Source organism: Miniopterus natalensis, chromosome 1, assembly GCF_054644295.1.
Source record: "Miniopterus natalensis isolate mMinNat1 chromosome 1, mMinNat1.hap1, whole genome shotgun sequence".
NCBI classification, from domain to species: domain Eukaryota; kingdom Metazoa; phylum Chordata; class Mammalia; order Chiroptera; family Miniopteridae; genus Miniopterus; species Miniopterus natalensis.
Genome location: NC_142081.1, coordinates 154,380,949 through 154,400,189, shown reverse-complemented (window position 1 = coordinate 154,400,189; position 19,241 = coordinate 154,380,949). Strand labels below are relative to the sequence as shown.

At 37.7% G+C, this 19,241-nt stretch overlaps 1 protein-coding gene across 3 annotated transcripts in view; it reads left to right on the top strand.

The window, feature by feature from the left end:
- The window catches only part of ARHGAP24 (Rho GTPase activating protein 24), a 416,254-nt gene that overhangs the window by 377,254 nt on the left and 19,759 nt on the right, over window positions 1-19,241 (top strand). For all 3 annotated transcript variants that reach the window (XM_087826703.1, XM_016213058.2, XM_016213059.2), the window contains 3 exons: window positions 13,300-13,432; window positions 15,740-15,813; window positions 18,027-18,148. In XM_087826703.1, coding sequence (XP_087682829.1) covers window positions 13,300-13,432; window positions 15,740-15,813; window positions 18,027-18,148 — 329 coding nt within the window. The remainder of the gene's footprint in view (window positions 1-13,299; window positions 13,433-15,739; window positions 15,814-18,026; window positions 18,149-19,241) is intronic.

The following is a 19,241-nucleotide window of genomic DNA, read 5'->3' as shown; positions in this document are numbered from 1 at the left end:
ATAAAAAGTTGAAAGTCCTAAGTTTCTTTTCATTTTGAGCTGATACTATCTTTTTTATTCCAAGTTCCTTTAAAAACCTTGGTTTTTATCATCTAAATTATAACCCACTTGCTGAGACAAAGTCACACCCATTCATCTCCATGTCAGGCCCTTCCATGTTCAGTCTATGAGTCAGGTTGCCATAGAATAATCTCATGATTCTTCTAAATCCTTTCATATTGCTGAGAGAATGAATCTATGAGGTGCTGCTTTAATTCTTCTAGAGTTTTTAACAAGGGGTTTTGCAGCCACACCCATCATAAAATTAAAAAAGTCTTTGCCTTCAGGTTATGTTTTACTACTGGGGCCACTATAGTTTCTCTAAATTTTTCTCCAAAGTTGAACAGTTCCTTCTTTAGTCTCATCAGGAACATTTGCTCTGTTCTGAGTTACTGGAGTTAATAGTCTTGCTGATTTTTCTACCACTGCTTTATAAGCAGTTACGTTTTTCTAGCCTCTAGTAACAATTTTCTCATTGCTCTTCCAGTTCTTACTAATAGTCTCCTCACTGACTGTCCAGACTCTCTCTAGTTCCAAAGCCAATACATGTATTTTCAGTTTTTGTTGTAGCAGCACCCAATCTGGTACCAGTGACTATTTCATGCATCTGTTGCTGCACAGGAAACCGCTCCAAATTCTTCTGGTTAAAAAAACAACCACCTTTTCAGATTCTGCCTTTGGGCATTACTTGGCAGACACACCTTGCCTCTTTCATGGTGTTTGTTGCCGGGATCCAGTGCAGCTGCAGTATCTAAGGGAGCTTCATTCAAAGTCTGGAACCTAAACTGGGCAGGCTAAGCGACTGATGGCTGCTTGAGCTTCTCTCTTCCTCTGTGCACTCTTGTATCCTTCAGGGCTTCTCTCTTTAGCCAGTTGTTGGGACTCTTCAAGGAGTACCTCAGTTCTCAAAGACAAGAGTGGAAGCTACAAGGCCTATTCAGGGCTAGGCCCGGAACTGCACAATGTCAGGTTCACGGATTACCAACCGTCAACAGCAAAGCATCAGGCCGGCTCAGATGAAAAGATATTGAAAGCCAATCCTTCTTGAGGGAAGGAGTGGCATACACGTATAAGGATGAAAAAAGTTGACAGTCACCATCTATCTCATTCATTCCTTCAGCAAATGATTTTGGAGTGTTTACTATGTCTTAGATGTTATTCTAGGTGAAAAAGACAGACAAGGTCCATTCTTTTGTGGAGTTTGTACTACTATTGATGAGCAGGTAAACAATAAGCAGTCAATATATCAATAATTGCAAAGAGTGGTAAGGGTTGATGTGCTAATATGTTAGTAAGGGAAGTGGGGGAGATATATGCATCTCTTTCCTGGGGATATAAGATTTGGGTGTAGCTTGAATGATAAGAAATGCGCCCTGCCTAACATACGGGGAGAGCACACTGCAGGTAGAATAGCAAGAACAAAGGCCTTGAGAGAGGCAAACTTAGCTTGTTTGAAGATTGTAACACCTTTGTGGCTGAAATACAGTAAGCAATGAGTAGAGTCCTCAGAGATGAGATTAAAGAAGCTGATCCTGTGCAGTCCGATAACTTATCATAAGAAATTTACTTTTTGTTCTAGGTGAAATGGAAATCTATAGAAAGATTTTTTAATAAGTAAGTGAAATAATTTTCTTTACACGTTTAAAAAGGATCACTTTATAAAGGAAAACTAAATAACAAAAGACTTTCCTTTCGCCTTTATCACCCAGAACTAATGCAAGAACTGAGAATAAAAACCCAATACTATAACAAAAAAAAAAAAATGCTTCCATTACTCTTATCAGTTAGGAAATTATAAGGGATTTAGGAGCTCTGGCTAGGAGTTTGGGATAAAAACCAAAATATATACACGTTTCTTGTCATATCACAGTATCGTGCCCTGGCAATCTGAATGTCTTTGTTTTGATAAATAGATTGTCAAGTTTGAGTCTCTCAGTCATAGGGAGGCAGATATGCAATTTATTGGATTCCGCTGATTAAATAAAAAGGATTCCCAGATCCCTGAACAGTGAAATAAAAAGATGAGAGTAACATATTTGTGGCCAAATATAATTGTAAACTATACTGGTAAGGGAATAAATAATCTGTAATTTCCTAAGGAGAGTGAGATTATTTTCAGAAACATATCCAAGTAGAGTATTTCACTTTTTTAGTTAATTGGCTGAGTTTGACATTTTGCATGACCAAGTCCTAGGTCGGGTTTCCGTTTTCGGGATGTGAAGACAAACTGCCTGGGAACATTTGCTAGTTCAAGTTAATCTCACCAGTGTTCAAGATCGGAATGACTTTTTAAAAAAGCAAGTTAAAAATACAGACTGTGCATAATGTTTTGAATGGATATTAAGATTTAAAGCACAGTACAGAAATTTTTTATTGTGAAATAGGTTAAAGAGCAAGAATAAATATTTTTGTTCTATATTTCTAATAATGATTACATGTCACTAGAGTCAACAGGGGTTAGCTTTCATCTTTTATTTATTAAAATCTGAAAAAACATTCTCACAGGAATTCTGCAACAATAATCTCTAATTTTAATAGTGAGGCTGACTATTATTATAGCTCTAATATTAAGGCTTAAAATTTGATTTTTAAAGTCAACTTTTAAAAAAATTATAAAATTATAACATACAAACTTATTAAATTTTAATTAAATATTATTAAAATCATATTTTAAATTCTAACATTTTGTATATAATTTAGAATACTCAGAGAACTCTTGCTATATTCAACATAAATAATAGGTATATAGAGACTTAGACATGTAGACATATAGACATCAAAATACAGATATAGATATATATAAGTATTAGAATCACATTTTTGCATTTTGCCTCTTCTTGTTAACATATATCATGAACAATTTCTCATATTACTAGGTAGTTTTCAAAAACATGATCTCAAGGACTAATAATACTTATCATATCAGTGCATCTGTTTGTTTAATTCCTCCTCTGTTGTTTCCAGTGTTTTATACACATCAGACCTATGCTGACAAGCATCTGTGTTCATAAATCAGCCTGTGGTTTTGAAGCTATAGATGCATTGGGAAGATAATCTTTCCCAATGAGAAGAAACATTTTGTCCTCTGGAAGAAAAAAAGGATGGTAGTGAAAAAGAAATTTGGAACACACAGTATTTGAATTTAGAGAGGTTGCAGGTGCGTGGACCAACTTTTATTAAACCATGTACTTCCTGCTCTTCTTTAATTATATCAAAAGTTATTTTTCCAGTTCTGAGGTTCAAGTTTAAGACTTTCATGTATGCATGACTTACTGTTTCTTACAGTTAGATGACATAGTCCCACAGTTTCCTTCACCACAATGAGATGTTCGAGAAAGCACATTCTCATTGACCTGAAAAAATTTGTATTTTATCAGTTTATGTCAACTGTAAAAAACAACAGATACAGTTCCTAACCATTCTTTCCCTCCTTTTTTTCTATTTTGGAATAAAAACAAATTAAAACTCAACATTTTATATTTCACTTCCCCACTTAGAGAGGACACAATGAAAAATAGAATGTGTAGAACCAAATTAGAAGCCAAGTGTTAATTCGTTTCCAAAGCCCTCCACATAGCATCAGCTGTTAAAAAAGATTCATTTTGGAAGAGCTGGGAAGGTAGAGTCTAGAATGGCTATGTGGGTGTCACTCTCATAGCATTAATTGCCCAGCAACAAAATAACTGCACTTACAACACAGCATTCAAAAGCAAGGACAGCAGGCTGTGTGAAGCCAGTGATTGTACACATTCTATCCAAGAATCCCATAACCAGCTGCTGTTCTAGGTGTTCCAGCTGCCCTCCCACACACCCAGTTCTTTCTGCCCTTGCCCCTTCTTCTCAGCTTCTCCCCTTTTGTTTATGTTTTATTTCTTTGGGAGACCGAATTAAGACCACTAAACAAACTTTAAGTCTACAAAGATGAAATGAAAAAAAAAACCAAAACACCCCAAACCTGAAAATTTAGAAGTCAGAAACATTTTAGTTTTCATCTCTGGGCAGGAATATAGCATTGAGCATGACTAACCTGGATTATAAAAGTGAATTTGAAAGTGAAGAGCACTGCTGACATAGTAGAGATTCTCAAGCATTAGTTTACATAGGAATGACCTCAAATGCCTAGACCCCAGTGGCTACAGTTCTGATTTAAAGGTTGAAGGATGCCTAAGAATCTGCATTTCAAATAAATCCTCAGGTCATTTTTATGTGCATGGTCCTCAAACCATAACTTGGGAAATACTAGCCAGACTGTAGGCTACAGGAGTGTGGGGTAAAGGGAAATTGTTCATTTGAAGTGATGTGCCTCAATTTTCTCATATATGAAATGAGGAAAAAGCACATAAACCTTATGGCATTATTGGAAGCAACATGTTAGTTCTGACTAGCTAGACAGGTCCTGTGCTATTGTGGAAGACAAATTATTTTCTGGGGTATACAGTTATGTGTAAAATATATGCTTTGCTAGCTGCTGAAATGGATCTGAAATTTTAGAACAGCCTGAAAAGTACTTCCTTGCACTTTTATGCTTTGATCCATGTGAGAACTCAAACACTGGGAACTTAACAGCAAATTATACAGTTATAGAGCCCTTGTATCATTGTGTGAATGAAAGATTTAAGGGTAGGGTTTACTGGAGGAAGGTGAAGAAAGCCAGTGGTAGCTTGAGGTCATGTGAATAAAAAGTTGAAAAAGCAAAGAACAAATTTCCAGGAGTTTGCCTAAGGCAAGTTCTTGCAGGAGAAGAAAAAATAATTTTCTTTCTACTCTTCTAAATTGTTCTTGCTGAACTAATACTCAAATTAACATGAGGCGGATTAACAGGAGAAAATGACCAAGTGTATTACATATGTACATACGGGAGTTCCCATAAGACTAAGAAACTGGAGAGCACTTTGGGCAATTGAGGCTTATATACCATCTGGACTAAGAAGAGAAAGGCAGGGGTCTGGGAAGTCAAAGGAAAAGTAGGTGATTTACAGGTAAATAAGAAAGAACAAACATGACAAATTAATTCTTGCATGGCCACTCAGAAACAGTAGGACACAGAGGGGAAGCTAACAGAATTGCTTGGACCCTCCCTGTCTGACATAATTAATTTATATGTGCTGTGGTGAATGTGCTAGGGTTCCCTTCCTGAAGCAGGCTTCTCTATTTGAATTCCTTTACGCAGGGAAGGGGGAGGTTAATTTTTTTTCCCCTTGAGTTTGTTTCCTTGGGCTTTGTTTTCAACTTGAAATAATCTTCATGCCAGGGTGGCGTGTTCTGGTGAGACTCATTCTGGACCAATGGTTTTGGTGTTGATTTGTAGTCTCACCAGGATATACCATAAAATCCTTTTAAGTTCCCTCTAATACTATGAGTTAAAGATTCAACAGTGTAGAGCTGGGACCTTTTTACTTATCTCCTTTATAAGGCACAACGGTTTTGTTTTCTACCTTATTGACTTTATTGGAAGAAAATAAGTTTTCTGTAAAAGAATGTTAATCCTTTTTTGTTAGTCCCAGAATCAGATAATCAAAATGATCCAGACTTGTAGCAGTTAAGAAAGAAATGGGCAACTTCCAATAGGGTCATGGTTAGGGATATATTCATTATATATATGTATTATACAAAACTGGTTGCTAATTATTCATTAGCTAGAAAAATTATTTGTGATATTTTGTTCTATTTTATTTTCTATTTTAAAAAACAACTATTAAAGAATATATATGGGTTTTTTAATACTATTAGGGAAATTTTAAAAATATTTTTAGCATAATGTACCTCCTTGGTGTCAGAACATCAATAATGCTTCTCTAGAAAATCCTGGGCTGCATAATGTGAAAACTCCAGAAAAAATAAATCTCTTCATGTATTTTGATGGTCACCTTTCCTTTGTTTCTCCTGAAACTCCATCTGCAGAGTTTAGTGAAGGAAAAACATGTAGGCAGACAACCTAAAGTCTCAAAGTAATTAAATATAACTGTAACTTCTCTGTTTTAGCTAAGTCAAGTTCATTAACTGTTTGCCAAGATTTTGAAGACCATATGAAACTAAAATTACAACCCATAGCACTTCAAGTCCTGGGCACAATTGAAGCAAAGAAAGGTTATGTGATAGTCTCAGGTACATATGTTTACTGGTGTAAAGACATGAGAATTAGTAGTCAGATAAACTCTTTATGAAAGAAAACCCTAGGAGTCTGTATATCAGGAGTCAAATTTTAGGAAAGACGGCATATCACCTTTAAGCAAGAAATAAAAGCTCATTATTTATATAATCTAATTGGGTAATTGCATAGCCATAGTGTACTTAGTATATGATTTCTTCCAGTTGTCTTTATTTCTTAGCCATTTCTGGGAGAAATGTGAGCTAAGCAAGAAGTATCTCTGTCCACCTCTTTCAAACTTTAGCCATGTAATTCATTGAATAGGAAGTGCTATTTGTTAAGAATCATTTAAAATGTTATGTAAATTAGTTTTCTCGTATCTCTTACCATGAGTAGTTTATTTATATCCACCTGAAAATAGGTCATTTGAGTGACAATAACCTCCCAATCATGTTAACCATTCTTGCATTTCTTGGCATATATGTTACACTTTGTGAATTTCAGAAATTCTATTCCATAGGACAGCCAGAGAAAATGCCCAAGTGTGGGTATCACTCCATCATTATCCCCAACCTAGATTCAGAATTCCTGTGTTTATTAAAAGTCCTGAGCAAATTAACTTTGTTCTTTGTTAACTATAGATACTCTGTGGAACCTAAAAGCTTGAGCTTTCTCCTGAAGCAATTATAAATAAATTCAATGAAGATCTGCTGGCATTCGGGAGAGAACAAATCTAACATAAGAGACAATCAAGGAGAGGCTGGATTGATTTTCTTTATACCATAGAACTTATTGGCTATGTGCTTTTAAAAATTCTGCAGGGAACATTAGAGAGACAAGTATGTAACAAGTTGGCTCCTATGGATGGTAGAGTGGCCATTTTAAATTTGTTACCATTACAAATCGGAACTGCCTCCTTTCACTGGAAGTTTTCCACCCCAAATATGTTCTATATTAGTGTTTCTTAACCTTGGCAGCACATAAAAGTCACTTGAGCTTTTTAAAAATCTCAGTGCCCAGGCTTCAGCCCAGACCAATTATATATAAGAATATATAGGACCTAGTCATCAGTATTTTGAAGAACTTTTTGTGTACAACCAGGGTTTAGAATCAGTTTCTTCCATATTGCATTGATCTATCTGAGAATATTTCTGTAAATCCACATTATCTGAAAGCATGCCTTTCTGATAACATTTCATTGCCTAATACTCTAACAGTACCATTAATTGTTTTAAAGGTAAAAATCATCAAATGCAGATTTGGAGGATGTATTAGTCAGCTCAGGCTGCGGTAACAAAATACCATATACTGGGTTGCTTAAACAACAGAAATTTATTTTTCTCACAGTTCTGGAGAACGGACTGAGATCGGGCGCCAACATGATTGGGTACTGGTAAGGGCTCACTTCCTGGCTTGTCGGTGGCTACCTTCTCACCAGTGTGCTCACATAGCCTTTCCTTGTTGCATAAGCATGGGGGTGGAGGTAAGACGGTGGAGAGAAAGCTCTCTAGTGTTTCCACTTAGAAGGGCACTAATCCCACCCTCATGACCTCATCTAAATTTAATTAAATCCCAAAGGCCCTATCTCCAAATACCATTGCATTAGAGGCAAGGGCGTCAACATATGAATTTGGTGGAGGGCAGTTCAGTCCATGGCAGGAGTCATCATGCAGTTCTCCGCCACTATTACTTTTAAACCAGGAGACTTGTTTGGGACACTCACTAATTCAATGTAGTCCAGGACTTTGCCTGGAGGTAAAAACTGTCTTTTGGTGTTGTATATAATTCAGTGGTGACACTTACATAACTGTCATGACAGTTTAACTCTATTCAAGTTTCAGTGCCAAAAAGTGTACCAGTTTTAACAGATACAAAAGAAAATAAGTTTGAACAGAACCTTTTCTGGAGGCTTTTCTTGTAGACTTTCAGTTTAGTTTGGAACTATTTACGACCTTTGGATTTGCTCCTTTGTATCTTGGTGAACTTGGTAGATAGAGCAGGTGTTGTATTAAGACACTTTGGTGGCAGTCCTCATCTTGGCAGTGCTGCTGACTGTTTTCAGTCCCACTTATGTTCATGGAATTCCATGGATAAGACATTATTTTTTCTTAATTCCAAGTGAACTTTAGGTTATCTCACTGTGTGTTGCAAATAAGTTCACAATATCTTCAATAACTCTCTAAATCGGTACATTGGAAATTCATTCTATTCAATTAAATCAATGGATTATATTGTATTCTGTGCATAGCATCGAGTGAGAATTTCTAATTTTGAGGCTTAAAAGTTTCAAGATTTTTCCTGTGTAGTATTATACTTGTGAGTATTGGACTTATCCTTGTGTGGGGGTCTGTTTATCACAGAAGGAAGGGTGGGCTTACAGGATGAGCAAGGAGGGATGGTCATCAGACTCCTTTATCCCTGCTCAGATTAGTAAGAGGCCTCTATTATGCATAGATTATAAATAACACCAGTCGTTTTCAGAATATATAAAAATATTCTTAATATCACGCACCCAGCAGGGACTTAGCAGCTAGAATATACAGAAAAAGTTAAGAAGTTGAATAAATGAGAAATGGTATGGAAACATGTTGTTGGTAATCGGTTAGAGATATAAACCCAAGGGGGACAAAAAAGATTTCTGTTTCATCGAGCATGTGGCATAAGGCGGTGCACACCATAAATGTTCATAAACTATTTGGTGAGGTAATGATTTCTAGAAGAATCCCAGAATGACCAAAGGAACACTTCTAAGAATATAAAATTAGGTCAACTGTAGAAAGTCTCATGGAATCCTCCCTTTAAGTGTAATAAAAAGCACTACAGAATTCAGAAGTAGAAGTACAATATAAGGTGTAAACAAAACCCATATGTTGATCAATGAAGGGACATATGCTGCAGAGCATCTTCCAGCCTGACAGCTCCTTCACTCACATGATTATTTCTCTTAACTTCTGAAAACAGATTACACCGCCAGGTGAGTGAAAGAGACTTGAGGTTTGTATAATGATTTTACAGTAACAAATAGTTTTGAATATCGACGAAAAGAGTATTACATTTAAATCCCTCATATATCGGTAATTAGCCAAAAAGAATTTCATGTATGCGTGGCTTCCTGTTCAAGTATCTCAAGGTTAATAACAGAACTCACTCAATGAACTGCCATGAAGGCCTGATGCAGGAAGAGATGCGTATAGGTGTGTGCTATTGCTGTTGTTATTACTATTATCAGCCAGGTTAGGGATTTTAATTCTACATTTACACCAGCTTTTGCCACAGTGCAATCACTTCACTTCACTTTATAAAGACTGAGATATAGTTCTCTGAGGCAAAGATAGCAAGTCTTTCTAGGTACATTGGGCAATTAACACACAATTGCAGATGTTAAAATAATAAAGGTGATCTGATAGGGCCTATCTTAACTAATTAACTTTATCCTTTTCATAATAAAATAAATATTTTTTTCTCTTAAAATTCTAAACTGATAGACAAAGTCATTTTTAATTGGTATTTACCTAATTGGCTGTATATAGGGTGTCCCAAAAAATGTATACACTTTGAATAATTATAAAGGCGGTGTTTATTAAAATACATTTCATTTTCAGAGCTATCAGCTGTTAAAGTGTGTGTACATTTTTCTGGAGCACCCTGTATATTATGCAGATATTAATTAGGCAAAGTAATGTGTTTTTAGTAAAGGTCAGGCTGCAGAGTTAGATGCAGATGGTTGCTATTTTGTAGAGTGGACATACCAAGTGATTTTTTTTTTTAGAGAACCCCTAGATTTCTTATTGTAGTAGGCAGCATGCTGGCAATTGGGGCAGACGCAATGTGAGGCCCTTGAGGTGAGTCAGAACTGGCAGATATGTTGGAATCCGGCCAGAAGGGCTTGTCTTCTATTCAGTGGGAGAGGGCAAAGCCCAAAATGAGAACACTAGGAAAATGTAGAAGTCTCTTTTTTTACAAAATAACCTAAGCTTAATAAGCCCAAAAAAGAGTCATAACTTTGTTTTATCCTTTAAGCAAAAATCTAATAACACTTGCTAATCGAAAAAAAAAGGAAATCTATTGTAATTTCTCTTCAGTGTGTACCACAATGCTAAACCGCTAATGGAACATAGCGCTTTCGGGAAGGGCTAGTATAATCGCCCCAGCCCACATCTCCTACCTTGATGCACAGCTCAACTATTCTATTCTTGGAAAATTACTGCAGCTCTGGAACTCGGAATATTGCTGGTGGGTGAAGAATGATTCCGCAGCCTTTCATCCTTCACAGTTTTCACGCCGTCTCGATTAGTCTGACTCTGCCATCTAGTGTTCAAACGCCCTCCGTGCTGTAGCTCAGCTGCATTAGCAGCAAAATAACACAGGAGGAGAAAAGGCTGCGGCTACCAAGAACCCAGCAGCTGCAGAGAAGCCCACCCCGGGAGAAAAGCAGCCTGCGGCGTAAACTTAAATGTGTTTATTCCATAAAGGTCAAATCACTTTGGACAGCTAATTTTGAATAAAAACCTGATCAAAGGCAGTGAGAAACGTGGAAAAAACAAGTTACCTTAAAAACAGTGTGCTTGGGGAGAGTCAATCATTGAAATACTAAAACAGATTTCTTTTTAAATGTATATTTCTTGTTTATTGTATTTACTTCATAAATATTTTATGAATTCTATATGGCCATACAAATTACACATAATATACAGCATATATTGAAATTATACTTATTTCATACTTTGTTTTTATATTCCTCTCTGTACCTGCCTCTAACTTAACAAAATTGTTATTGACTTTGGACACCCCAGTCATAACTAGGTTGGATTCGAGTGGAATGAAAAGATGGAAAGTTTATCTAATACTTGGTTGAACTGCGTGCCCTTCCCAGTTTGTGGTTTTGTTACTACTCATGACTGCACCTTCAGGGCTCAGGTGCTTCACAACATAGCCCAAGAAACACAGAGGGGCTTTGATATGCATGTTTGCCAGGAAGAAGAAAAAAAAGTGTCTTTGTCTTACCATTGAGACCATTTTAGGTCTATATATATATTTTTTAATTTGGGAAATTATTTTTAGGAATTAATGAATTTGGTCACAATTTTCAAGACATCCTGGAGACATGATTTTTATTTTCTTTACTAGCCTTTGAGATGGCTTCTATATTGTATATTAGTTTAGAATTTTAAGAGAAAAAATATTTATTTACTTATGGAAAGAATAAAATTACTTAGTTAAGACAGACCCTATGAGCTCACCTCTATTATTTTAACATCTGCAAAACGATGGACAGCAGGCCTGCTCTGACTTCAGTGTGAAAATGGAAAACCTCAGTCCCTGCCCGGCCTCGTCGTGAGGCAGGGGACGTCCCGGGTCCTGCTCACCCCGCCTCGGGCCCACCCTGAGCGCCGGGCTCCCCGGTCCTCTGCGCGCGCCTCAAGGCCAGGACGCCCCTCCCGCCTCGCGCTCCCTTTGCCTGCTTGGCATCGGTCGGAAGACCTGCTGCGGTTCTTGGGCTCTCAGTTAATTCTTACGCTCGCTTCAGATCTTAGCGCAAACAGCATTTCCTCAGACAAGCGGCCTCTGCGTTAGCCCCCCGGATAGAAGGCAGCATCCCATAGTTCTCGTTACCGCTCACGGCTCCTGGCGACGGTGCATCCGCGTCATTACCTGCTTGGCGCCCGCTGCCCCACTGGGTCATGGGCTGTAGGCAGGCTCCAATAATACTTCGCTTCAGCTCCTCGGGCTCCCAGCCGCTGTTTCTCTAACATCGGCTATAGCATAGGCGAGTGGGCAACACCCGATGAAATCGAGCCTGAGCCCCAGGCTGGGAACCCACATGCCCGTTGTCCCAGCCCATGTGGTTCGGTGAAGTCAGCTCTGCTCTCGTGTACCCTTGGGGCAAGAGAATATTCGCTGAGGCAGCAAATCCCAGCTTCAATTCCAGCTCGTCAGGTCTGTCCCTCTGGGGCTTTGTCACGTCCTGCCGCGTGGTCTGGGAGTGGGGGGTGTTGTCAGCACTTACAGAATCGCTGACCTCATTCAGGAGCAGCCTTCCCTCTTCGTGGGGATCCGTTAACCTCCTAATCCCCTGCTCTCCCATCTCCCCTTCCCATGCTCCTGCCCCCCCCCCAAATAAAACCCAAAACCACAACAAAAACCAGCCCACCTCTTTCTGGCTTTATTGTCAGCCACCTTCATGGATTAACAGGGATAGGGAAATCTAGAGAACAAAATGTAAAATAATATTTCAGTAAATTATCCTGCCACTCTGATATGCAGCAGAGAATGAAAATAAGGTTTGCATGTTACACAAAGGCCATGCCAAGTTTCCATTTTGATTTTGGTAGAGCTTTCTTTCCCTTTCTAAAAGACTCTAAGGGCTCCCAGCTATCTTAGAGTATCAGATAAGCAATCATCCTGAGAAGCAATCATTTTGAAAATAGGCTCTGCTTGAAAAGCTACAGCATGTTGCCCTGGCCGGGTGGTTCAGCTGGTTGGAGCATTGTCCTGCGCACCGAAAGGTTGTGAATCCAGTTCCCCGTCAAGGGCACGTACCTAAGTTTCGAGTTCGATCCCCAGTGGGGGTGTGTACGGAAGGCAACTGATCAGTGTTTCTCTCTCCCTCTCCCTCTCCCTCTCTCTCTCTCTAAACATATCTTTGGGTGTTGATTTAAAGAAAAATAAAAACTATAGACTGTCATACCAAGCTTCAGGTGTCTCTAACCAATCTCCAATGTCTTCTCAAGAATTAGTGGTATAGTTTGAGAAATAAAGTTAGGATTCAGGAGTAATTGTGACACTAAATATACACATACACACACATGTAGATTTGGTATATTTGGTAACTCGTATTCTACTTTCTTTAAAGTCTGGTATATACTCATTGTTTTCCAAGGTTAACACTTCTGCTTAACATCAAATACACACAACAGCAAAACGCTGAACCTTCGGATATTTTCCGACCACACTGAGAGTCGCAAGCGCCCTTCTGTGCGTGTTCCTTCCCCTCCCACGTGCGGGAGCCTCTCGCAGGCATCGCTGAGTGTGCGCTCCCTGAGAGCGGGAGGGACCGGCCCCGCGGCCAGTCCACAGAGAATCCTGACCCTTAGAGATATGTTTGATGCAGAAGTAAATAAAATGCTATAAAGCTCGGTCCAAAGCCGATCTTCACACTCCTGTCTCCACAGCAACACGGACGTGCACACAGTGGCGTCACTTCTCAAACTGTACCTCCGAGAGCTCCCGGAGCCAGTCATCCCATACGCGAAGTACGAGGACTTTCTGGCATGTGCCAAGCTGCTCAGCAAGGAAGAGGAAGCGGTGAGTCCCCGCGTGTTTCTGCACGAGGTTCTGCTCCGGGCTGTGGTCGGTGCGCTTGGTCTTTAATTGTAAACTCCTCTGCCCTATCCTGGGATCGTGTTCCACTAGTCTGTGTATCAGCATCACACACATTTACACCTGACACACACAGCTCGGGTCCCAGTTTTAATCCCCTCTCATCAAAAAGAAAAATGTCGCTGAATAAATTAAATGAGCACTCCCTAAAAGGTTATTTGCTCCCCTAAAAGGTTAATTGTGGTGCCAAATAGTCTATGAACAAACTGGATGACTTATTTCATATTTCCTTTTTCATTGTGTGCCTCTTAAATCACCTCAAACAATGACTCCTAAGAAATCCTACCTGCTGCCTGTTTTTGTAAAAACAGCTTTATTGAGATATAATTCAGATACTACACAGTCACCCATTTGAAGTATATAGTTCAGTGCTTTTTAGCATATTTTCAGTTATGCAACCATCACCAAAATATAATTTTGAAATATTTAGCACATTTTATCACCCCATAACAAACCTCCTACCTGTTCCCTATGCTTCTCCCTCCCCAACTCTCGTCAGCTACTAACTAACTTTCTATCTCTATAAATTTGCCTATTCCGGACATTTCATGTAAACGGCATCATTCAATACATTGTCTTTTGCTACTGGTTTCTTTCACTGTTTTCAAGGTTCGTCCGCATTGCACCACATATCAGTATTTTATTCCTTTTATTTCTAAATAACATTCCATCATTTATCCACCCATCAAGTGCAGGGCACGCGTGTTGTTCCCACTGTTGGGCTGTTATTAATAATGCTGCTATGAACATGTGTTTTCATTTCTCTTGGGTATATACCTAGGAGGTAGGGTTGCTGGGCCGTATGTAACACTGTTTTCTAAAGAGGCTTCACCATTTAAAATTCCAGTGTGTGCAGGTCCCAATTTTTACCAACACTTGTTATCTCTCTCTTTTATCATAGTCATCCTAATGTGTTTAAAGTGGCATATCATTGAGGTATAAGTTGTATTTCCCTGATGGCTAATGATTTTAAACATCTTTTCATGTACGTAATTGGCTGTGGGTGTATTTTTTTTTTTTTTGGAGAAACTTCATATTCAGATCATTTTCCCATTTTTTTTTGGTTGTTTATCTTATTATTAAGTTGTAAGAGTTCTTCATACAGTTTAGATACATATCCCTTATCAGATACATGATTTGAAAATATTTTCTCCCATTCTGTGGTTTGGCTCTTCATTTCCTTGAATGGGTATCCCTTGAAGCACAAAAGTATTTAATTTTGATAAAGTCTAATTTATGTTTTGAGGGGGGGTCACTTGTGCTTTTACTTGCATATCTAAGAAGGCTTCGTTTAACCCAAGGTCACAAAGATTGACTCCCATATTTTCTTCTAAGCCTTTTATAACTTTAGCTCTGACATTTAGGTGTATGCTCCATTTCGAGTTACTTTTTGTTTATGGTGTGAGGAAAGGGTCCAGCATCATCCTCTGGCATGTGGATACCCAGTTGCCTCACCACCATTTGTTGAAGAGACTTTCCTTTTTCCCGTTGGGTTTTCTTGACACTCTGGCCAAAACTGCTGCCTGGTGGTTACATAATGTCTGGGGCTGCTTTTGCACTACACCAGATATGTGGTCTCTGCTTTTGAGACAGAGACCACATATCCTACAAAGCATGAAATACTTTCTGGCCCATTACAGGGAGAAGAACAATCAGATCACATCATCCATTAGCTTTTCTGGGACCATTTGTATTTTAGAGGAAGTTCTACAATGAGAAGAAACAAAGTATTTAATCCCTTTGCAAAATTTCCGGAAAGATCAGGCTTTGCAACCCTCCATCCCGCCCCAAAGGATGTGTCCTAGATGTGACCAGTCTTGAGAGATTTATTTGTCTGTAGATGTGTTTGTCTGTTTGGGGCATGCTAAAAATGGGAAGGAGCCTCACTATATCAAGGCTGCTTCCCTCCCCCACAAAAAAAATCTTATAAGTGAGGCGATCTTCCCTTTTCAGGCAAATTTGAACAGATGTTTAAAATGTTAAAAGGGTTTCACTTAAATGTTTCTCCACAAATAGTACTTATGGAAATATTTGAAATCCTTTCACATCCTTGAAAATATTCCCAAAATGCTCTCTGTGATGGTAGCAAGTTTTCAGGACAGGATCCTGCGTTGATAATACGTGAAATTAAATTTTTTTAAAATCAGCACTGTATGTCCATTTCTTATTTGCTTTAATTCTGAGACCAACACTTAGAAAGATAATGTTTATTCTCTTCTTCTTTATACTCAGGGTGTTAAGGAATTAGCAAAGCAGGTGAAGAGTTTGCCAGTGGTCAATTATAACCTCCTCAAGTATATTTGCAGGTAAGAATTGTCCTGAACAAAATAAGACTGTATTTAGCCTGACACTAGTTTATGTTTGACAGTGAATAAAATTATTTTACTGCTCCGAGCTTGGGCATTGGCCTTTGTCAAATTAAGAGTTTTGACAAAGTGATTTCAAAGGTTCCTTTGAGCACGAAAATTGCATGATTTTGTAATTTGTTATTTCTGCAGCCTATCTTAGCTCTACACATTAAAGCTATGTGGCTTTGAAGTCGTTTGTGCATGTGCCATGTACCATCATTTAAGAGAAGGAACATGCTCCTTCGCTTGAGAAAGATTTACATGGGAGACCAGATTCTACCACTGACTCTTTACCTACCTTTATGCCATTTCGTATTCTCTTGGAGTCTGAGAGTCCTAATAGATAAAATGGTAGTAAAAATATACAATTCACAAAGTTGTTTTAAAAGTTAAATTATATTTTTAACTAATTAATGTATATGTAGTAAGTGTTCACTAAATACTATTTTCTTTCCATTCCTCTCCTCATTCAAGACTCATTGAAAAGATATTTGTAATTCAGTTATGTTAGAAAAAATAGTTGTGCCTGGTAAAGTTCTCCCTCAGTGATCATTTTTAACTTAAAGCTTGGGATGGGAGGTGCCATGTCTGTGCTCCTGCTTAAAAAGCCAAACGTAAAATTGAAACCTATTATTTTAAATTGACAGGACTGCTGAGTATCTTAAATGATAGCTTCCTAGTCCACTTCAAAAATAAATTTCAAATGCTTAGTTCTGCACAGTGCATCATTTATGTATGCTTTTTGTGTTGTGATTAGATAAACGTTTAGCAGACTAGGAGCTATGCAGTTTAAAACTGTTGTGAAACACTGTGGAGCTCACTGTCAACCGCAACTGAGTAGGAATTCCAAAACCTCTTGCTATGATGTTTTATGTTTCAGAAGCAAACAGTACCCTAGGTTTCAGAATTTGAAAAAGCAAAACATAGTTTCACTGATACCATAGACCTATTAACATGCAGGGCTTCTAGCCCAAGGTTTTAAATTAATCCAAGCTATTGTACTGGATAATAAAAAGGTTAAATTCCCTTTAAGTAAAAGTGGAAAAGGCTTGTTTGAAAACCATATTGCAAGTCTTTATCTTCACAATGGAAAAACTTAACTTCTCTTGAAACATTTAAACAGGCTTTTAATTTCATTTTTTTCTAATAAGAAATGGTAGTTTGGCTTTTTTGGCCTTCAGTTTTACTGTAGTTTAGTCTGTATAACAGTAATGAGCACGTCGAAATAGGCACCTTTTTGAAAAGTCATGGTGCAGTAATTAAGAGCACCGGCAACCCTAGAGTCAGAACTCGGGTTCAAATCTCAGCTCTTCCACTTCTTAACTCTGTGTCCTTGGAAAAGATTTTTACCTCTCTGGTGGCTCCTGTGTCTCATCTGTTAAATGGAGACCATCATAATATTTACCTCACATAGATGCTGTGAGAATTTAATAAGTTAGCGTAATGACTGACACATAATAAAATATACTAAATAACACATAAAATAAGCTAATTTTGTCTTATCAGTGCAATCAGTAAGCCGTGAGATAACAGAAGCACTTGCGGAATGAAAACAATACTGCAAGATTACAAAAGCGACCCCTCCCACTAAAGTCATTCAGGGAAAGGGCTGTTTCATGCCTCTTACTCTTTAGCACCTAATAAACTGAAACAGTTTGTGCTTATAATTTTTCATGTCAGTAGAACTGTTTTAATTTAAACCATGTTTGATCTCATATTTTAACAGATTATAAATATAAAGCTCACAAATTACTCCACGAAGAGGATTGATGCTTCCCCTCTGAAATAAGGGATTATACCAGATGATCTTATTTATAATTCTCAAATTGAATATATATATTTAATTCTTTACTGAGGGATTGGAAGGAAATTCATATCCTTCAATCTAAGTCCGTATTAGTATGATCCAAACACTTGTTTCTGTGACTGACAGAGGAAACCACGTCAAGCTAGGCCAGAGGTGATATCTGAGAGGTTCTCTCAAGTCTGATTCTTAATAATTTGCAACATATTTTCTCCACCTTTCATTAAGGGATGTCTGAATTTCTAAATAATTTTATCTGCATAATCACTTAACACACTACAGTTTATAAATATTTTCTAATGGCTCATTGTATTCCACTGACAAAGTTGATCCCATTGTGTTTTGTTCACATTCTTACACCCGACAGATTCTTGGATGAAGTACAGTCCTACTCTGGAGTTAACAAAATGAGTGTGCAGAACTTGGCCACTGTCTTTGGCCCCAATATCCTGCGCCCCAAAGTGGAAGATCCTTTGACTATCATGGAGGGTAAGTAAATGATTATCTTATACCCTCCTCAAAAAAATAATCACTGTCTTTTCCTTGGCCTGAACCTATTGAGCAAACTAGGGAAGCAAGTGAATCCATGGTAACTCCATTTATTGACTCAGGTTTTTCAAATGAGAAAAATCTCCTCTTTGGGGGTCAGGCTTTTTTTTTTAGTTTACTAAACATAATAATTTACTAAATGATTCCTCAGTAACCTTACAAGAATAAATGGAACTTCTATAAGTCAGCTGTAAAATATTAGGCAAGAACTCTAGAAAATTCAAGTTCACTTTTTGAGTCCAATGCAATTTTCAGAAAATTCAAAAGTTACTATTTTAAGGTAATATATTTTTATTAATTTTGGTTTATTTAACTGATTTTGAGAGGTAGAGAAATATGATCCTCTATAAGACAATGTTTCTTATTTACCTCTGGGTTGAAAAATGAAGGAATTCTTACTTTCTAAATTACAAAATGCCTCAAATTCTCCTCCTCCATGAACTGCTACTTCTCTTTATTTCTCGCTGGCCTCATTACTGAGGTCCCCTTCTTCCCCGTGGTCATTAATAGCACCATTGTTTTCTGAAAGTTGGCCTAATTGAACATTTAAGAATTTAGTAGAGAAGAGGGAAGGGGAAAGAATAATTATTTTCCATTTCATTCTGAGTTTTTTTAGTCTACAACAAAATATCTCCCTGATCCTGTCCCTTTCATGAAAATTCTAAGATTTCCATTCCTCTCTATCTTATGCAAGAGAGAAAGCTTTTAGGTGTTTGTCTACATCAGCTCAGCTTAACTTCTTTTGTCAAATATTAAGGTAAATATAAATTAAACACCATACTTTTTTCCAATAAGATAGTTGGTCCAGAAAACTTAATTTCTATATGAAGAGTTTAGTAGATATTAGAAAGTATAAAATTTGAGGCTACAGGAAGCTGAAAAGAGACTTTAGCTCATTATTTTCTAAAATCCTTTTCTTATTATAAAATATATCAATATGATACAGAAAACTAACACACACACGCACGCACACACACACTTCCCTTCATAAATTATAAGGTAAACACTCTAGAAATCACCACAAGATCGAGAA